Here is a 21,795-nt window from a genome sequence, read left to right on the forward strand (position 1 = left end):
TGTCACCTGTTTATCAAATTAAAGTCTTCCAAGACAGGATATTTCAAAATATAAAAAACATGTCAAACCCACATATTTTTGGTAGTGTGACTCTCAGGAATGAATTATTTTTATAAAACAGAGCTGTTAGCAGAGGCAGGTAAAATCTAATTCAAAGAATCACAGGGGAAAACCTCCTCCTCCTGTTTTTTCCAGCCCCCTCAGAAATCCAGCGTGATTTGCTTTATCCCAACATTAACAAGATATTGAAAGGAAAATATTCCAAATATAATAGGAACTGTCTTTGTTTTGTTATTTCTAAACCATACACTGTCTTTTTTCTAATTGAAATTAGTATAAATTGATTGATACCCACATTTACATTGGAAAATAGGGAATGTAATCTATGCAAGAGCGCCTTTGGAAAGTAAAATATTAAATATTTTAAAATTATGCACACTTAATTGCATTGTTTTTGTATTTCATTAGCCTATGAGCTCGTCTGAAATATTCTTGCACATTACCAATATTTAACAGTTAATAAAAATTTCTGTCCTTGGAGGGGAGCTTTGTTTGTACTGAATTCCTGATTGGAAAAAGTGCCTGGAATTGGGAGTTCCAATGGAAAAGTTGCTGGATGTGTTGGTAGTTAAAATTGTATGAATCTGAAAGTATAATTTATTCTTGAGGATGCTGTTTAAAAATAATAATATTTAAGCAAACCCACAGCAATTTAAATGCTGGGTTTTAAAGCACAGAAATTATTTTTTAGTGGGTTTAGGGTTTTCTTTCTGCTGGTGCAGAAAGGAATGGTTCATTATTGTTTCATTGAGTGCAGGGCTAATTTGGGTTATTTATAAGGTTAAAGATCAGGTACAGCAGTATTTGAAACGCACTAAATTTTAAAAATAATTCCCTATTTTCTCTCCTGTGCTGCTCCCTGCAAATCCAGGCCTCTTTGAGAACTAAAAATTAAGGAAACCAGGGTAGATTTCATGGTGTTGCTCTCTTCCCACCTGGTTTAAACACTCCAAATACATTTCCTACAGCTTTAATTGACATTTTAATCATCACTTCCACTATCCCAGGGTGCTCCAAGCTGCATCCAGCTCAACCTTGGACAATTCCAGGGGTGGAATTGCAGCCCCAGCTTCCCTGGGCATGTCTGAGGGAACAATTTCTTCTGTTCTTACTGAAGATTTTTGGGTGACCTGTGGAAATGAGATATTGACCAAACCAGAGCTTTTATTCAGCAGAAAGAACAAATCAAGGCTATTTGCATATTATAATATTTGCATTTTACACATCTGGAGTTGCAATGGGGGTGGGAAATTGTTTTTATTGTGGAAGAGCCTTGATGTGTGTGAGCTGGGAAGGCACCAGGGCTTCCTGATCCAATACTTATGAGCCTTAATGCACAATCAGGAATTTTCCTGGTGACATCTTCATTAATTCCCCCAAAGCTGCCACTGCCCTGTGCCAGCAGCTGAGGCAGATGATGGGGCTGAAGGCCAAAGGATCTGGTTATATTCCCACTCCCTGATATTCCTACTTAAAGGGATGGAAGAACTTCCCCTGGATGGATCCATGGTTTGGCTGCCCTGATGTTGGTGTTCAGTGCCAGAGGTGAAAGCCAAAAACTGCAGGAATTCCCTGGGATTTGGTTTTTCCAGCACAAAAAGGAGTCTTCCCGTGCTTGGGAGGTACCTTGGAGCTGTGTTCTCTGTTTGGGGAGTGTTTCAAAGGAATTGTTGTGTTAAGTCCATGAATTTTGGTGGAAAAGAAAGAGATTTTAGCAAAGTTTAGCCTGGCTTGAAGTGTGGTTGATTGAGCATGGTGCTGGAGGAGCTGTGGAGGTGCCTCGTTTTTGACTAATATTTCATATTCTTTAATTCTTTACACCCTCTCTTTCTCTTCAACCTTCTTCCTTCTCATGTTGCACAAGTCCAGGGGAGGCCACAAATTTAACAAAGGGACTGGAGCACCTACAAAGAGAGGCTGAGAAAGTTGGGGCTGTTCAACCTGGAGAAGCAAAAAGGTTTTGTGGAGATCTTAGAACAACCTCCCAGTACCTGTTCACTGGACAGCATTTTTCTTTTAAATAGCCAAGCTTAACTAGAAGGAAAAACAGAAGTTGGGCATTTTTTGTGTGCTGTTTTTTTGTTTTAATTCATTATCTGAACATTACCTAGCTAAGTATTTTCTAAAAGGCATTTGATTGTATCAAACCTGAGTGTCTCTTCATTAATAACTTAATGCACCTGCCCTTTGCAGAGAATTTAGTGAAGGTGCCTGCTATTAAATGTTGTTTGCATTAATGGGTTTTGGTTTTTTTTTCCAAATGCAGGGCTAATGGGCAGATTCCCAGCTCTGCAGGCTGGAAGTTATTTGAATAATTTGTCCATCTCACTTTCCTGATTTCTCAGGCTAACATTTCTGAGGCTGCAGGTGTCTGCTTTCCCTGAGGTTTGTTGTTTACTGCTCAGGGTGTAGTCCTGACATCCTGCTGATTGTTTCTTTTCTATGTAGCAACTGCTTTAGAGAGAGAGGAAAAATGTATGGATTTGGATCTTGTGATTAACAAAGGCTGAGGAGCTGGAGTCAAATACTTCAAGAGTTGTAAAAATCTTTCTGTGCCAAGCTGTTGTAGACATAGAGGATAAAATTGCTGATGGTTCCTCAAGAATTGGCATCACGTGAAGCTTTGCTCCCATCCTGCTCATGGGTGGCCTTTGGAGTTCCAAGGCAGAGCACATTTTATGCATCTCAAACATAAAAATGGGTACTGAGAAGTCCTTCAGTCCCTTTTGCTCCTCTGTCCTTATCAGTTGTCCCTGAAACTACCCAAAACCTTTTGGATCCTGGGAAACATCTTGGCTTTCTGATTCTTTATTTGGCTGATTTTGAAGCACAAGTGGGATTCAAATTAATAAAAATAAAATATTGAATAAATATTCAATGAATATTTATAAAAATAAATACAAAGGGTTAAGCAAATGGCTTGGCACATATACAAAGGATTAAGCAAATGGCTTTGTACACTCTTTATAATAAATACATTTTTAATAGAAATCAGGGTTTGTGCCATTTTAAAAAGGTGGTGGGATAAGCCTTGCTCAGGTTTGCCAAAGGATGTTGGATGGATTGGAATCTTGGGCTCTGGAGAAGACTGAATGGAGAAATGATGAAATCTGCTTTTTCACAAGGGTACAGGACAAGGGGGAAAGGCCTTAAGCTGAAGGAGGGTGGGTTTAGATTTGATTGTAGGAAGAAACTGTCTTTCAGACTTTTCCTGAAGAATTAGTGGACAAATAAGAAAAGTCAGGGTGCTGTTTCCAGAGGACACCAAAATGACAAAACCTCCTTGTGCCTGGGCAGTCCCTGCTTGGTCTGCCCAGATCCTGGCAGGAGCTTGCTGGATTTTGTCACTGTTGGCCCTGTCTGGATTCCAGACTCCCACCAAAGCTTCTCCCTCAGAGCCCTCCACAGCTGGAGAAGGGAGAGAAAATAGAATTAATAGAATTTCCCTGGAATCTCCTGGGAATGTCAGCTGTGGAGCAGCTCCTGGGTTTCTGCAGGGCTGTTCTGATATTCTCACTGCACTCTGCTCTGTCCAGCTGCACAAAACTTTTTTTTTTTTCTTCTTAAATCTGTTATCCCAGAGGCATCACCACCATTCCTGGCTGGCCCAGCCTGGTGGGTCCATCCTGGAGCTGCTGGACTTGGTGTGGATGTGGAGGAAGCTCCCAGAAAGGACCCCCACAGCCCCTGGTCCCAAACCCGGCCCACGCAAACCCAGCACAACCATTCTGTGTCTGGGCTGTTCATGGAGCACTTTGGTGCCTCTCAGCTTTGTGCTGATGCCTCAGGTTTTAGCTTTTCTATTTTCACATTCTGAGCTGCTTTGGTGTGTGGGTCTGGGTTCACATTATGGGATGGTGAGCTCTGTGCACAGAGCAGGGAGACAAAACAATTCCTGCTGAGCTGGGCACCAAGGACAAATGATCCCAATGCCAGCCCAGGAGCACAAACCCCGTGGGCTGCAGAGAGAAAAACAAGGATGGGAGTGCAGGGGCTGCAGTGGGGTTGGACACTGAACTGCAATGTGCACATGGAGCAGAGCTGAGCCCAGGGAGAGACCCCGGCAGCGCTCGTGCATTTTGGGGCCATTTGGGTTCATCTTGGGTTCATTTTGGGACCATTTGGGGTCATCTTGGGTTCATTTTGGGACCATTTGGGTTCATGCTGGGTTCATTTTGGGACCATTTGGGTTCATCTTGGGTGCATTTTGGGACCATTTGGGTTCATCCTGGGTTCATTTTGGGGCCATTTGGGGTCATCTTGGGGCAGCCCTGGCTGGGCTCTGGTGCTGCCCAAGGTGCATCCATGCAGGAGATCCTTTCAATCAATTCTTGCTTTATTCTGTGACTCTGCCCAGCCTCTGTTCTAGCTCAGCCTTCTCAAGGCATCACTGCAGCCTCTTTGGGGGTGCCCAGCCCCATTATCCCGGTGCTTTTCCATTCCCGTTATCCCAGGAGAGCTCTCCCAATCAAACACCCATCCCTGGGTGTGCTGAGGGGCCAGAGCAGCAGTTCCTGGGGTTTGGAGTGTGTTCCCTTCACTGCCCACCTCCCAAATGGGTTTGTGATGGGAGCTCTGCACTCTCACACTCACCTCACGCTTTGCTTTTTGCTCCTGGAGGAGCAGGGGAAGCTCTGGGATGCAGATGTGACCTGAAATGTATCTGAAAATCTTCTCCCTTTGCTCTGGGATGAAGCTGACACTGATTTCAGCATCCTGAGGAACTTCTGTTATTAAAGGGCGTGGTAGTGGGAATGATTACGCAATGATAATTTAATGTTTAATAGAATTTTATTAATATATTAATATTTTAGCAGTCTTGCACCCCCCAGGTTTAACATTCTCTAATATTTCAGTGGTCAGCTGTGTGTTTTTAATGCCCTGTAGTGTGAGCAGAGATGGCCATCAAAAATGTTATTTAACATTTAATGTTAAACACTCTTTTCCTGATCCTCTCTCAAATAAATTACCTTTTCTCTTTTTAAATGCTTTTCCCCCTAGAACAAATCCCTCCTCCTTGTAGAACTACAATTTTAATTTTATTTTTTAAACTGAAACATCATAAAGCTCCCATTTGGGAGCTACCCAATTACATCTTACAATAATTCCATTGAGTGATCTATAGTTCCACTTTTATTCCCTATTAGTATTTGCCTGATCAATGGGCAACCTAATTGATTGTTGAGGTCAAATGTCTTTATTGGCTGCTGCCCGAATCTTTCCTCATTATGACATAAACCATCCTCTGCTCTGTTGGAGTTTTTGTACTCATTTTTATGCACCAAACCATAAATTTCATTCTGTAGATGCTGCTGAACAAGATAATTGATGTTGTTAAGTCAGTTGAGATAATCCCTATAAAATGGGGGTTTCCTTTTTCACCCAGCTTTTTGCTAGAGATCTGTTGAAAGGTTCATATTTTCCTCTAAATTTTAATTTTAAAATAATTTTAGGCTGGGGTCTCACTGATAATTCAGAAGTTTCCCCCCACTTTTCCCTCTGTTTCTGTGATCTCAGCATTTCCTGGGCCTGGCATGGATGGATATCGATTCCTGCTGCTTTTCCAAAGACGTTTCTAACTGGATTAGTTGGCCAAAACTCCCATAAAATTGATGAAGCTGCTTCATTCATTCATAAAACCCTTTCGTGAGGCTGCTTTAGCACGAGCAGAATTGCAGGGAGGCTGAACTATCACAGAAAATGTGGAATAACGATTTTGGATAATCTTTGCAGATAAATCCAGCTCCTGGACACGAGGTCACACAGACCCTCCAGTGCCTGAAAATGAATTTCCCTGGGCTTGACCTCCCTGTGCAGGGTTTTTGTGGCCCTTTTTGGGGTTCAGCAGCTCTTTTTTCCTGGGTGTTTCGGGGTGGGATCACATCCTGGAGCTCTGGGCTTCCACGGAGGGGAGCTGAGCCAGGAGTGAGGGAATTCCCTGGAAATGCAGAGCCCGGCACAGCTGCAGCTCCGTGTAGGTCGGGCTTTATTCCAGGCAGGATTGGGATTAAGCTGGATTTTTGTGGTTTTGGAGATGTCTTTCAGCCTTGGAGGATTGGTGGCTCTCCAGCTTTTCTCCCTCAGTTCATATTCTTGAAGAAGTTGCTTCCCTGGTTTTTTTTTTTGTTGTTTACCAAAGTTTCCTTGATTCATCTGACAGAATCTAAGTGAAGGAAATATTCTTTCCATATCTTGGTTAAACAAAGTCAGGAGAATTTGGGGTAAAATCTTTGTCTAAGATCTAGAAATATGAATATTTAGGGTGTTGTAAGAGCTTTGTTATGTAAAATGCATCTGAAAATATTTGACTCATTACACAGAGATATTTCTTTTCATTCTATATGAATAAAACCCAGCATTTTATGAATTTACTGTTTATGTCTCTGTCTCATCCTCATGGTTTTACTTTACAAAGACATATTTCTGAAGAAAAAGATTTAATTTAATGTATAGTCCATGTTGTTTAATTTTTGAAAGGTGGCACTAATTGAAAAGCTGTTTAATAAGAAAAGTTTTTAAAGGCTCACTGGTGTGCTAAATTTCAGAGATGGTTGAACCACAAGAAAGCAACTCCAACTACTGTGAGGAAAAAAAAACAAATAAACAATTGAGGGCACTGTATTATGCAGTTGTTTCTGTAATTGGGGATAAGTTGTGTTCTGTTAACATTTCACTGAATTTTCTTTTAATTGCAGTTAGTGATGAAGAGCTGAAGAAAAGAATAGCTGAGGAGCTGGCACTGGAACGAGCCAGGAGAGACTCTGAAGCTCAGAAGAGAAGGTTGGTTCATTAATAACAACAATATTCCAAACAAACTTGGACTTAATGCTTTTATTTTATTTATCTGCTTCCTGGAAATAACTGAATTTTGTGCTCAAACTGGCAGTGAGAGCTCTGGGGGCTGCAGCAGGTTTGGATATTAAATCCATGTTCAACAACAAATGAGCTGGAATTTCCTTTAAGAGCTGATCCAAACTGTTGCTCTAAATCCCTTTTGACCTCTTGAGCTTGGCTTTTTTGCTGCCTTTTTAAGCTCAAGCTTTGGTGATTTCTCTGGAGCCCAAATAATCACTTTGTGCTGCACAGACAGAGCAGGGTGGGATCCCTGTGAGTCCAGGGGCTGAGCAAAAGTACCTTGGAACAGCAGCAGAAATGGGAATTCTGGCAATTCCCAGGATGTTCTGAGGAATAATGGGAGTTTTCTGGGAATTCTGTAATTCCCAGCATGTTTTGAGGTACTTTGAATATGTAAAATACTGTATTAAACCAGTTCACACCAGTAAAACCCCTTTTGGTTCCTTTCTGTGTATTAAAATATTCTTTTCTTAGGCATTTTTTTGTCTCAGAAATTGCAGTGACTCTGAAAGCCTGATCAGAGCCATTATTAGCAATTAAAAATTCCTCTTTAAATTTAGAAATTTTGGTATCTGCTGAACTTCTGTGTTTATTTCTCCTTTCAGTGATTGTTGTAAATAGATAACACAACACACCAAGTACAAATACAAATATTCCACACTGTCCTCCACTGAGAATGGGGAGAAAGGCTCATTATGATGGATTAAAAAAAATTAGGCTGTAATTAGTACTACTTCAACTGTCTGCATAGATCTCAGTTGTTTCCTACCCAGCATTCTGTTATTTAATTGAGTTAGGTTGATGGAGTATATAATTAGATAGGACTATATTAATGTCCCAGGGAAAAAAAAAAAAAAAACAACAAAATCAGGCTTTTCCTTTTTTTTTTGCATCAGCAATAAAGGAAATCAATAAATCCCAGTGAAATCCCCTCTCTCCTCAACTGAGCTTTGACAGGAAAACTTGGGTTTATTTTGAGCTTCTTGAGTGCTCAAGACTTCAGCTAAATTTGATTAAAATCTGGAAATATTTGGTTTGCAACGTCAGCGTTTTCTTATGTGATACTTCTAGTACCTTCCAGAATTCACCTTGCAGGGGTTGTGCCTTGGGCTGTGAAAGGGAGGGAGCAGATGGGGTAAAATATCAAAGTAAATTAATGATGATGATGATAAAGAAAGGAAAATATCAACATTTTTTAACAGCTGCACCTCTTTGAATTATTTCAAAACTAGCTGCACTAGTTTTGAATAATTTAATTATTTTTTTGCCATAGCAATGGTTGTTTTATTATCATTTTTACACAGTATTTGCAATTATAAAAATGTGGTTTTAACAGGGCATAGAGGATTTTTTGTCTTGTATGGAACAACTGTAAATGATGCAGATCTTTTTCCATTAGTAAAACTTAAGGTCTTCATGGGCTGAATTCTGGTGGAAGTTTGTGTTTTAAAAACATTCAGGAAACTCACATTACTCAGGTAAATTATTTTGTCTTTCATGTGCAGAATGTTCCAGCTAATGGAAACATGCAATATCAACTGTAGTAATTTGTGATATAAATTGTTCTGTTTTGGAAAACAGAACAAAAACCTGAGCTCTACATTTAAGCTTCCTGACCTTGCACTTGTGATTTATTAACAATTTCATTTCATAACCTACTCATTTTAAGACAAATCCTGTTGGGATATGACACAAAAATTAAAGTTTTTACCTCCACATTCATGTTATAGATCGTTTTACCACGGATTATATATTTAACATGTTGGTATTCTCACTTCTTTCTCCAAACCAGGGTTTTTTCCCCAATATTTCAATGAAATAACATTTCAACATAAAAATATCTGAAACTTTGGACTGTTTGTTGTCTGATTCCAGCTGCCTGATAGCTGATTTTGGTGCTGTTCTGTGAGCAGTGTGTGAGCACATTTGGGTTTGATTGCAAAATGTCTTTTACTCACTTCAGACTCTGAAGGGAAGAAATCTTAATTTGAGCTTTTAGATAAATTATTTATTCACACATCCATACACAGTACAGATGGGCTGCTCTAGCTAAAGTTAAAATCTGTGCTTATTTTGGGGATTAGAGCTGAAGAATGACTCTTAAATGTATTTTAATGCCATCCACTCTTAACAATATATTAATTACAGCTTCTATTTAACAGGACTTGGAGTAATTAATAAAATAGTGATTTAGACCCACTTTAGAATATATTTCCAAAATTCTGCATTGATTCCACCTTACTCTTCCTTTTACTCAATCCAACTCTTGTTCCTCACTTTGGTTTTTGAACGTTTTGAAATGTTTCATCTGAAAAGCGTTTTCATTTTGGAAAGTTCATTTAGAAAATTGATGATCATTGATTTACAACAGAATTTTTCGAGTTTGCAATAATAACTGTGAGCAGTTATTGTGGCAGAGCTGCAGTCCTAGGGTGACACCCAAGGGAACATAAAAATGAGAGGATGGGCACAAAAACTTGAGCTTGACAGTGGTGACAGATAAGAAATGATAATTAAGAGAAGTATTCTTAATAATAAATAAGAGATATCCACACAACTCAATGGACCAGTGGGTGATAATTTCAATTTTGCCTTTTCTCTTCTTATTCTAGACAAGCTCAGCAATGTTTAGCATTTTTTTCTATTTTCTCAAGAAAATGAGGAAATTTGTAATGTCATGGCTTTGAGAACAGACACTGAGGAAATAAGTAAATTTCCTTCTCCCATCAGAGAGCAGAGTGGAATTTATCCACTCCATCCATTAACTTTGTCCTTGGATACAAAGCTGTTCATTTGTTGGGCTCCACGATACTGATGGTGCTCAGTAAATCTGTTTTTCAAGTTTGCTTTAAATGAAAAGTGCAGGCAAAGTAAAAAGTATTTTGAGACAGCAAAAAGAACAACTTCTATCATCAGCATAATGATAAAATTTTAGATACTGCCAAGCTCATCAGAGTGCTGGATTCCTCCACTAAAATATACAAACCACTGCTTCAGAGGCAAGTGATGGATGTGATTTCCCATGGAAATTGAACGTTCCTGAATGATGACTTGCCTTTTTTCCCCCTGAAAATCAGAGAAATTTCAGTCTTTTTATTTTGCTAATAATCATTTAGCTCAGGCTAATTATATTTGGGCGGGGTTCAGCTTCTTGCTTGGCGAGTGTTTCCCAGCTTTCACTTTTTAAATATGATTTGGCAAGGGGCAAATATTAATTTTATGTAGAGTGAGGTGTTTTTGCAAGCTGCTGTGCATGGCAGTGCCTTCAATAGTGCAGGAAGTGCATTTTGTTCAAGTCTTCAATAATATTCATCCCTGGAGTTGTGTTGGTGTGCCAGAAATCTGTCCCTGCAGTTTGGTTGGGACGGTCCTGTGACGTGCTGTGGGTTTGTTTCTTAGAGGAAAACTTCTGCTGGAAGGAGGAATTTTAAGGCAGGAAAAGGCTTAAAAATAGACTTTGGTTTGTCTTGGTGGCCCTACAGCAATTCTGCTGCCAGCTCTGCTCCAGAAGTGTTCAAGGTGTGACAGAGGAGGGGAGGAGAAGGATCCAGGGAGAGCTTCCAGCACATTCCAGGCCTGCAGGGGCTCCAGGAGAGCTGCAGAGGGACTGGGGACAAGGGACAGGAGCCAGGGAATGGCTGCCAGTGCCATGGATGGGATGTTGGCCATGAGGAATTGCTGGCTGGGCTGGAATTGCCAGAGCAGCTGGGGCTGCCCCTGATCCCTGCAGTGCCCAAGGCCAGGCTGGACACTTTGGGACACTGGGAGGTGTCCCTGCCATGGCAGGGGTGGCACTGGAAGGGCTTTCAGCTCCTTCCCTCCCAAACCATTCCAGAATTCTCTGGTGGCTTTTGATAACTGCGTTTTTTGTGCATCTCTGCCATCTCATCACCTGTGACCAGGTGGTCAAACTTGGGTGACTTTTCTCTTGGAAAGCACATGAAAAATTGTTTCCTTGAGTAATGCAGATGAGAGCTCATCGAGCATTCTCTTGGTTTGGGCATGGAGGGAGTCAGGCTGGGAGGCTGTGCCTGTGTTGGGGTTTTCATGAACAGGATGGGACTGCTGGGAGATGTTCCTTGAACTTTATTGCAGCCTCATTTCATGGTTGAGACAATTGGAAGATGGCAATAGCTGATGTACAACCAGCAGGAGCCAGAGATTTCTTTGTGTCTTGGTTTGAAAAGCCAGGTGTCTGCTAGGGAAGGCAGGAGCCTCCCCAGAAATGGAATATGCAAACCCCCTCCCTCTGAGTTATTGTAATTTTGAAATTAAGGGGCTCTCAGGCAAAGATATGGGAGTAGGAATAGCAGTTCTTTACTAGGAAAACTAAAATACAAATGTAATAGTACGAACAACAAAACAAACGACAGGCAGAGTCAGAGCAGGAGCTGAGCCCTGTGGGTCAGGGGGTGGCACAGTCCCATCCCGTGGGGGCTCAGCCCTCCTGCAGTGCCAGCTGTGCTTCTGCTGGAGCAGGGATCCTGCACAAGGCTGCAGTTTTCCTCTGCAGCTCCAGGGCTGCTGGAGATGGGCCTGCTCTTCCTCTGGCAATGCAGGGCAGGAGAAAGCTGCTCCTCTGGGAATGCAGTGGGCAGAGGCTGCTGTGCTGTTCCAGGCTCAGATTGGATCCAGGTAGGAATGCTTGGCTCCTGCCCTGGGTGGAGCATCTCCCATGGGATGCTGGAATTGGATCAGCCCTGCAGGGACACTCAGTGGCCATGGAGAGCAGAGATCTGCTGGAGGGAGGATTGGCTGTGGGAGAGATAAAGAAAACTGCCCCATGGACAGAGAGAACTGCCCCAGCTCTGACAGAGGGGCACAGAACACACACCCCCAGACACATCTTTCAACCTGAGACACATTCCCTGGGAATGAGTTGTTGGATTCTGTTCTCTGTGGCTCACTGGGCTGCAGAGGATGTGACATTTTATCTGTAATCAGCTGGACAACTGATTGCAGCTTCTGTTTGTGCCATCCTCACCTGTTTGGAGGAATCTTTCTAAACTGTAAATGAGCTTTGACTCCAGCCTGGTGCACAGAGTTGCTCTGTGATGGGTTATTAAAGTTGTAATCTTTTGATTTTTTATTTGTTGTTCTGTTGTTGTGCTTCAAGGAGGGTCTGGAGATAACTGCTCATCACTCTGGGGTTTCATTGATGCTCTGAGTGCTTCCCCCAAACCTTTTTTTTTTTGTCCTGTCTCAGCAGTACATGGCATAAATGATGAGCTCTTAGTAAACCTGGAGTAAAGAGTTGGTGCAGAACAAATTCACCAGTGAAATGTAAAGTGAGAGAAGAATGAAGAAGAGTATTGGACAAGAAGCCTTTGGGAAACTGCAAACCAAAATTGTTATATTAAAATCAATACTGGGGCTTGACCTTTCTGTGCTAGTGGATACTCTAAAACTTCCTATTGATTTCTGTTGTAATGACATGTTTATTCCAGTTTCCTGGCACAGGTGTGGAGAACAAGAGGGAAAAGAAAATTATGGATTTCTTTACAATATTCATTTTATATTTCAGTGAGTTAAAGATATGAGGAGCATCTTAATGTACCTTTAGTTTATATGGGGAGCTAATTAATTGTGGTGAAAATTTTTTCAAAGCATTCTTTTCCTCCTAAATAATTATTTTTTTCCCAAGTAATCAGCTATGTTGAATTGGGAAATCTGCTTTTTCTTGTAGGATTGTCCTCAGGGGGAACTAAAAGCTTTATTTCAGGAAATAGTTGTTATTTTGCCTTCTGCCACAGGGACGTGTTGGTATTGTTAGGATTAAGTGGGAAAAGAGTCTGAAAAATCCAACATTTAATGAATCATGTGAGGATAATAATATTAATTATTATTATTAATTAATAATAGTATTATAGAATACTTTTGTGTTATATCATTATATATTGTATATTCTTATATTATTCTAATAATGATAATGATAATGATGATAATAACAATAATAATAATAGTAATAGTAATAATAATAATATAGTTAGAAGGAGCCTAACTATAATAATAACTTTAAAACTTAAAAAAACCCCACCTTGGAGTGTCAAGGGCCCCTTCAGCCTCAGGGCTGTGGAGATTTTGGCCTCACATCCCACCTTGAGTTGCTCCTGCTTTTCCTTCCGAGCCCTACTTGTGTCTTTTAATGTGGAGTTTTTATTTCATTATACAATGTGATTTAAACTCATGAAGAAGAACGTGAAGAAGGTAAAGAAGAAGGACTAATTTGTGTTTTAAAACTTCTATCTTACTTTATATATATTATTATATTCTAAAACTAAGCTCTAAGTTTTTTGAGGTGATACTATATTTATATTTATATTTAAACTATACACTCATAATTTTAGTTTCATCATTCAATTTTGCAAGCTTTTTTTACAGCTTTAGGTTAAATGCAGTGTTTTCTTGGGGGTCATTGTCTGTCAGTATAGAAAATCTAAAATGTTCAGCAGTCAGGGTTCCAACAGGTGCCTTTTTGGGCAGCCAGCTCTTCAAAGCAGGGAATTTTAGTGTGTGATTCTTACCTGCAAAATGCCAAAGCAGCATAAAAATGTTTATGAAGTTGGGAAGTATCAAACTGCCTTAGAAGCCTGTTCCAAGTTTTATTGTTTTCAGTGAAAAAAGGTATTGTTTTCAGAAGAAAAAAGGTGTTTGGCAGTGGCAGAGTTACTCTCCAAGGTTTCCTGCTCTGATTCTCCATTAATACCATTATGTCTGGCTCTCAGGATATGGAGAGATGAATCTTGGAGATGGGAGGTGGAAATTGGAGAAAGCAGAGCTATAATTCACTCCTGCCTTTATAAACCCCAATTTTCAAGGGCTTATTTTTCACATGGATTTTAAAACCTGCCATCTCAGCTGACAACTTGGATACCGAGCTTCATCTTGATCAGTTTATTTCTAGGAGAGATGGCAAAATGACTTGGAGCTAGTGAGAGAGCAGCCACAAAAATAATCCTGCTTCATAGTTTCAGATTCAGGTAAGAAAGAAGAAAACTATTCCCCCCCTGGCAATTTTAAACAAATCTTTCCTTTCAAACTGCTGAGCTCTTTCATTTTGAAAAGCAGCAAATGAACAGCAGAGAGAAACACTTAAAAATAGTAATAATAATAATAATGATACCAATAAATTTTTTTTTCTGTCACTTCATTTTAATGGATAATTAATGTTGTCATAATTCCAGGACTGCTATTGCAGATCCCAAGGGGAAGGATATTAAGTTGGAAAGTAATTTCAAGTGGAGTTATGTGGCTAGCTAAACATACACAAATTATGTAAAGCAGTTTTACAATTCTAACTCAGGTTCTCCGTGTCCCTCTGGCATAAAAGTGGGAATTTGCTCATCTATTTTGTGTCTATATAATACTGATCTAAATGCACATATTTTAAAAGCAGTGGCTTTATGAAGTGTAATTAAAAATCCCCTCAAACAACCTGCCCCCCTTTCTACTCACCCCCCCTCCTTCCAACACCAAACACTGCCCCAAAAACACTCCCACAGCTCAGGAATCTCCAAGAAAACTCAGCCACTGACAAGAGTCACTGTCCTTGTTGTCTGAGTGTTCACAAGCTGTCCATGGAAGTGCTGTTGATGAATTGAATTAATTGGAGTAAGTTGAGTAGATAACTGAGATTTGAAACGAGTGTCTTGGATCTTCTGATCAAGGAGTGGCACATAAAATCACGTGGCCATTAGCAGGGATTTTTCCTTTGACAGATGTTAGGCTGGGGTTGGAAGGCAGCTGGGAAAGGGAGAGGGATAATGAGGGTGTCCTGCTGAGTGGTGTGGCGTGGACTGAGTGTTTGGGTGATGTGACAAGTCTGGTGTTTGAAGTAGGGTGACTGAGGCAGTGATGGTTACCTGGGACGAGGTGGAAAATAGTCTTAAAATTATATTTTCAGTGTTTGCTTGAGTTTGGAAACGGACATCGTGGAACCATAGAATCATGGGATGGTTTGGGTTGGGAGGGACCTTCAAGATCATCTCATTCCATAGGGACAGGGACACCTCCCACTATCCCAGGCTGCCCCAAGCCCAACCTGGCCTTGGGCATTCCATGGATGCAGGGGCAGCCCCAGCTGCTCTGGCAATTCCAGCCCAGCCAGCAATTCCTCATGGCCAAGATCCCATCCATGGCTGCCCTCTGGCACTGGCAGCCATTCCCTGGCTCCTGTCCCTTGTCCCCAGTCCCTCTGCAGCTCTCCTGGAACCCTTGCAATGTTCTGGAAGCTCTCCCTGGATCCTTCTCCTCTCCAGGGAACATTCCCAGCTCTCCCAGCCTGTATTCCTGGGAACTGAGGAGCTCCAGCCCTGGGAGGAGTTTCATGGATTCCTCCAGATTTGCACCACCAGCTCCATGTGCTGCTGCTGTTGAGGGTCCCAGAGCTGGACACAGAACTCCAGGTAGAAGTTCAGCCTAAATAAAGATCAGAATCCCCTGATCCCTTGCCCACCTTGTCTCTGCTGTGGAACACGTCCCAAACTCGAGTGGGAGTTGTGTGACAGGGACCAAAGATGAGGAAGGAGTTACTGGGATGAGAAAAGGTCAGTGCCAGCTCAGGGATCAGTGCTGGAATCACTTCACTGTTCTCAATCCCGTGTTTAATGAATCAAGGGCTAATTTATATTCATGTATGGCAAATGTTAAGGAGGAGCAGTCACCCTGAGGAAGAAGTGGATGTGGAATAAAGCGATGGAGTTCTCATTAAATTTAATAATGTGAAGTTCAAGCATAACTGCTCAGAAGTGTGATCCCTTCCCTCTTCTGCCTGTGCTGCAGTCCTGAGAGCTCTTGGTCACTTGTGATGGATTTGGCAGAGGGTTTTGATGGTGCTGGGTCTGGTGGGTAAAGTGGGGCCAGTTTGGGTCGCTGTCATCACGTTTGACTGGTTTTGCACTAAGGCCTCATGAAATGATGATAAATCTGGGTTTGATGAGCTGCGTGATCCTTTTTGAGTTCATATATTCCCATGATTGTAAAGCTTCAGCATTTTGGGTTTGGATTTGGAATCTTGAAATCATGGAATCTTTGAGGTTGGAAATTCCTTTAAGATAAGAGTCCAAGCATTAATCCAGCACTGCCAAGCCACCACAAAACCACGTCCCCAAGTGCCACATCTTCAAGTTGTTTAAATCCCTCCAGGGATGGGGACTCCAGCACTCCCTGGGCAGATTTGCCAGGCTGGACAACCTTTCCATGAAGAACTTTTCCCAGTATCCAAGCTAAACCTCCTCTGGCACAGCTTGAGGCCGTTCCCTCTCCTCCTGTCCCTGTTCTCTGGGGTTAGATCCCAAATCCTCCCTGGCTGTCCCCTCCTGTCAGGGACTTGTGCAGAGCCACAAGATCCCTCCTGAGCCTCCTTTTCTCCAGACTGATCAATAAGGAGCACCAGAAATTTGAAGGCAAAATGTTCTTTTGACACCACAGCTTTCAGGTGCAGCAAAGTGATGTTTTCTGTTAATATTTGCCTGATTTGAAAGATTTAAAAGCGAAATTTTAGAACAGTTGTTAAGAACAGTTGTTACTAATGTTAGGAACAGCTCCTGTCACTTGTGCTGTGCAAAGTCTAATGTGAGTGGAGAATAATGTTTTTAATGAGTGAACAGTGGTAGAAACTTCAGTTCTGAAGAACTTTTTTTGTGTTTTCTGTGCCTTGACCTTTCAGATAATTTATTTCCCTATCTCTGTCCTTTGTTAGGTGTTTGTAAAATCAGATGAACTTGAGGTAATTTCCCCAACTTTGCAGACAGGTGAGATGGAGTCAGAGAAATCTCCATTTCACACCTCTCAGAGCTCAGCTCAGTGTTTTCCTGACATCTCTCACATCCTTTCAAATCCCTCATCAGCTCCGCCGGTTTCCAGCCGCGGCTTTCCGTGGCACATCCCGCGTTCCGCTCATGAAATATTGAAACTCAGCGCTCGCAGACATCATTCACTCATTAATATTGCAGCGTGCCCTAAACACATTGCTCAAAACATTTTGGGATCTTCTGCGAGTCCGTCAGGAGGAATTAAGGAGCTTGTTGAGGTCCAAGAAAGCAGAAATCCTCATGAATCCTCTTCATGTTGTATCATCTCCAGTTGGAGTGAGTCTTTGGGTTCCATATTCAGTGATACTTCATTAAATTTTTCCCTGATTCATAGGGGACAGGATGATTTTTCTGACAGTGGACTTTGGAACTTTGGGGAGTATTTTGATTTTTGCTTGCTTGGTAATGACAAATGACACGGTTCATGCTTTAGGCTTGAGTGAGTTTATGGTGGAACGTCACAGATCCATCAGATTGTGTAGCTTGGAGACTGTAATAAAGATAAAACAACTGGCAAGTAATCACTGCCCCGAAAAAATAGCAAAAAGGAAATGCTTAGGCCTTGATAGTGTAATAAATTTCCAATATCTGAAAATAAGGGCTGGAAATGACAAATCACTGTGTTTCTCTAAGAGTATTGTTCACCAGTTTTGGATTTCTGTGGATTCTTGATTAATGGAGAGTAAACTGTGAAGTGGCCATCAAAGCACAAAACTAATATTTTTCAGCTTTTCTCAGTGTGTTGCTGTTGTCTCTGAATTAAAAGGTGCTTTTTCCTTAATTAACATCTGCAGGTGTTTTTCAAGAACAACAGAAATGGATATTTTGAAGTAAACAAAAGAGGGAGTTCTTGTGGATTTAGAATTAAATTACTCATCTTGTTATTGTGGATAACAGGGGTCATGCTGGGCATGAGGAGAGTCCTGGGCCATAAATCCACATGGCAAAATTAACAATTTGCTTTTCTTGAACTTAATTAAAAACTAGATGTGAAAAGAATGGAAACTACTTGGAATGCAGCAAAGTTTTATCAGTCTTTTTTTTTAGAGTATATTTTTGTTTTTCTTGTGATACAGAAAACTCCTTGGCTCTCAGAGAGGATTTCTTGTTTGGGTCTTAAATTTCGATTTCTGTGTTTCAAATTCTAATTTCTAATTGGAAAATGGAGCCAGTTCTATATTTGGCTTCTCTTATCCTGTTGGACTTGATATGGTGGTTGTCAGTTATTAATTTTAAGTCATGACTTAATTGAGAAATTATTTTTCCTCTTGTTTTGCTTTGTGTTATTATGTTGTTATTGCTTGATTTTAAAAGGTGTGGGCTAAGTGTTTCAATCTGTTTTGGATCATGCACTGAAATGTTTTATAAATTCACAGGTAAATTCTCTTGTGCTTAATCTTGCATGTAGGACATTCATAGTTCAAGACCAGTACAATAACAAATGCCACTAAAATCCCACATTCCCTGTTCTTCCAGAAAGAAAAGAGAGGAATAAAAAGACACAATGCAGGAATGTTATTTTGGTGAAGTATTTCCCCTTTGGTCTGAAGCTCTGCTGGAGCAGAGGTTGGAGTGGGTGGTTTGATCACATGGATTTGATTTCTGTACCTCCTGCCCACATCTCAGAAAATCAAAATTAACAAAAACTGACTTTTTGTTTATTTCTAATTTAAATATATTTATATTTTTAATATCTACATACTTTTTATGTCTGGGAGTGTATTCCAGAATTCTTTCTGCTTGTTGTTGTGTGCTTGCTCCTTGAGGTGATGTTGTGGCTTTTGTGTTCATCGTGAGCCAAATCTGATTTAGGGGTGGAACGTACTGCAAACATTATTTTGATTAAGGTGACTTCAGGACTAAAACAGTCCAAAATTTGTCTTACAGTGGAGCCTGAATATGACAATGTGATAACAAAAATACTCAAATTCTTGTCATGCCCCTCTGACAGGAATAAATCTTCTGAGATCCCTAAATCCTGGGTGATTGGTTTATCAGGATTTACCCATCCTCTTACAAAAAAATACAGATATATAAATTTTCTTCATAGCATTAAGTTAAGAGCGTTGAAGTTCTCAACGACAGTGCTGGGGAAAGGCAGGAATTGTTGCTTTTTTTGTGTTGGTTGTGTGCTATAAAGCAGTTGAGAAATGAAATATTGCGAAGCGTTAACGCAGACTTTAACTGGAGCTGCTTCTTAATGCTTGATGTGTGTTTTCCAATAGCACCATGAGAAGTGATTGCCTTGCATGCCACACTTCATTAAATCAGCCACTCCACCCTTCTTAAAGCAGTATTTCATAATTATTTAGAAGGATTTTATTCAAAAAGATATCAATTGTGTGGGGAAAATGTATAGCCAGCAGCCTTTTCTGCTGCTTCAGCAGCTTTTTGAACATCCTTTCTGTATAAATGATCAGTGGAACGCTCTCTGTTGTCTGGAGTTCTGTGCTCAAACACAAGAACCATTAACTTGAGCCTTTATTTCTGCTGTAATTAAAAATGTCACTTGAAAAATTCCTGTGGAATTCCTGGAGTAATGACAAGTTAATATATATAGATACATACACATACATTTTTTTTTCTATTTTTTTTTTTACTTCTGCCTAGCTAATATAATTTATAGGTAATAATATAATTTATTACTGTAGATCCAGCTGATGTTTGCCTTTATTTGGTACATGCTGAATGCCAGGAAAATGAATTTGTAATGCCAAGGAAAAAACCCTACTGGAGGTTGATGCAGGCGAATGTTTGCGATCAGCGGGATCTGCAGAGTGTTTGTTTCATTAAGCTCCTACAAGCCACCCAATTACGGAACTCAAATAAATGAAAATGACTTCAAAATCCCGCTTATTTTGTTAAAAACTCTGCTGAATTTCAATCAGTTGAGATGGCGCTTTAGGAATATTGTTTTGGGAGTAAAAACTGCCCTAAATAAAAGTTTTTTGAGGAATTTAACTCGTTGTGTGATGCTGGTCACACAAATGAGGGTGAGAGTTGATGAAAAAGAGTTGAAATTTTTGCTTGAAGGTGCTGCCAGGAGCAGTCTTGGATGTAAAAAAGTTCCTTTTTGGCCTAAATTCTATAAAATTTGAGAATGAAATAGTGTCATTTTCTTTTATGGTAGAATACCCTGCAAAGAAAGGGAAAGGGAGGAAGAAACCAAACAGTAAAATGCATTTTCTTTGACTGAGGTGACTGAGTGTCTTGATCTAAATGAGAGATTAGGAAGAAAATCTAATTTGATGTAACGAAGAATTAAATGTAAATATCTGAGTGTTGGGGGGTTGCTTTATATTGGCATTTTTTGGTGTTTTTTGTTCATGAGGGTTTTCTGTTGTTTTTTTTTTTTTTAATTTTTCGTAGTTTATAATGTGGAAACTTTTGGCTGGATTTTTCAGCTATTTTATATGTAAAGTATATTTCATATCTTTTAATTACTTTGCTATGTACAGCAGCATAAAGAAGAGACATTTTTAATGGAAAACCTCTTTCAGGAGGTCAAATCCAAGAAGGATGAGGAAGCATCTTCCTTCAGTCTCGGGAAGCATTAAATGCTCTTTGTTGCTCACCAGAAAAAGGTGCTGAGAGTACTATTTTGACACTTTTTTCCCTTTTTAGGCAAAACATGATTTCTCCAATCCAAAAGACAAGCAGCATGTTTTGACTGTGCTGTATGAAGGATTGTTATGATTGTATGAAGGATTTGTTATATCAATCCTGCTGGAGTAATTTGGAGGACCTTGGGAAATCACTTAATGGAATTTGGTCCATGTCTGCATAATCTGACTTTTTTCTTTTTTTTTTTTTTAGCTGGAGTAATTGAAGATGCAGCTTAATAAACTTTTATAAAGATTCCCAGTTGGTTGCTGCTTTTCAGAGGGTTTGGAGCACTGAAGTAATACATCTTGTAATTGTCTTTTTTCTTCCCTACCTCACTTAAATGTATTCCCTGGGGAAGAATCTAATGTACTCTAATGCTGGTACCTTTTACAAAGTGACCCGACTCATTAGGATTTGTTCTCCAGAGCTCCCCTGACAACAGATAAATGTACTGAGAATATTGAAGCTTCCTCTCCATCACTCTTTCAGGCAAAAAAAAAAATCTATTTGAGACCCAGTGTTTCATGGCTCCATTACTGCTCTGAGTTCCGTGCTCGGTGTCACAACACGCGAGTTTTATTCACTGAGTGTTGCCATGAAAATGAGACACGGTGTGCTTGTCTCAAGTACTCCATTGAAGGTTTCAAATCTATTTATGGCTTGTGACATAGAAATATTGAGAATTTTCTGCGCCTGAAGTTCCCTTTATTAACTCTGTTGCAACAAGTTCAATAACTATTTTCTCTGCTCCTCTCAGATCGCTGGGAAAGGTTGATGATGGTTCTTCGATCTTCGTGGGGCTTGGGAAATGGATGAAATCCTTGGGTTTATGGTGTGTTTAGAGGGAGGAAAGCACTTTGCCAGTGCAGGAAAGCTTTTAGGTGGAAATTGAGTGCCTGCTGGCTGCTGGGAAGAGGATTTTCCCAGAAAAATGGTTCCATAAAACCAGACTAACCAGCAGAGTTCTCTGCATCTTACTTGAAAATGTGTTTAATTGAATCAGTTTTAATTTATATGATTTAATGAATAATGATGTCAAAACTTGAAACTTTTGTGTATTCAGATTTTGATACTTCAATTAGAAATAAACTTCTGGATTATTTTAGTGAATATTTGTATTTAAGTGTCTTAAGAAGCCAAGAGTAAAAAGCATTTCTGTGACATCTTTTAAAGCGACTTCTCTACTTTGAAACTACACTTGGCAAGTAGATTTTGAATTTTCTCTCAGCCTAAATCTCCCTGCACCCCCTGTAGGCTGAAACAAGAACAAATGTACGTTCGGGATGAGTTTGGCAAGCTCCTGGAGCGGGAGAGGATCTCCTCAAACGAGCACCTGACTCGAGCCATCCTTCGCGAGAGAGCGGCCACGGAGGAGGAGCGGCAGAAGGCTCAGCGCTTTGTGAGTCCCCACGCGTGGGGAAGGGTGGAAGCTGGGCAGGGAGGTCTCACGGATAGGTGTGCC

The 21,795-nt window shown here is 40.4% G+C and overlaps 1 protein-coding gene across 3 annotated transcripts in view; it reads left to right on the forward strand.

The window, feature by feature from the left end:
- CHCHD3 (coiled-coil-helix-coiled-coil-helix domain containing 3) overlaps nt 1–21,795 on the forward strand; it is a 133,246-nt gene that overhangs the window by 17,120 nt on the left and 94,331 nt on the right. For all 3 annotated transcript variants that reach the window (XM_064421663.1, XM_064421664.1, XM_064421665.1), the window contains exons 3-4: nt 6,756–6,840; nt 21,588–21,732. In XM_064421663.1, coding sequence (XP_064277733.1) covers nt 6,756–6,840; nt 21,588–21,732 — 230 coding nt within the window. The remainder of the gene's footprint in view (nt 1–6,755; nt 6,841–21,587; nt 21,733–21,795) is intronic.

This window comes from Passer domesticus, chromosome 5 (genome assembly GCF_036417665.1).
Source record: "Passer domesticus isolate bPasDom1 chromosome 5, bPasDom1.hap1, whole genome shotgun sequence".
Classification (NCBI taxonomy): domain Eukaryota; kingdom Metazoa; phylum Chordata; class Aves; order Passeriformes; family Passeridae; genus Passer; species Passer domesticus.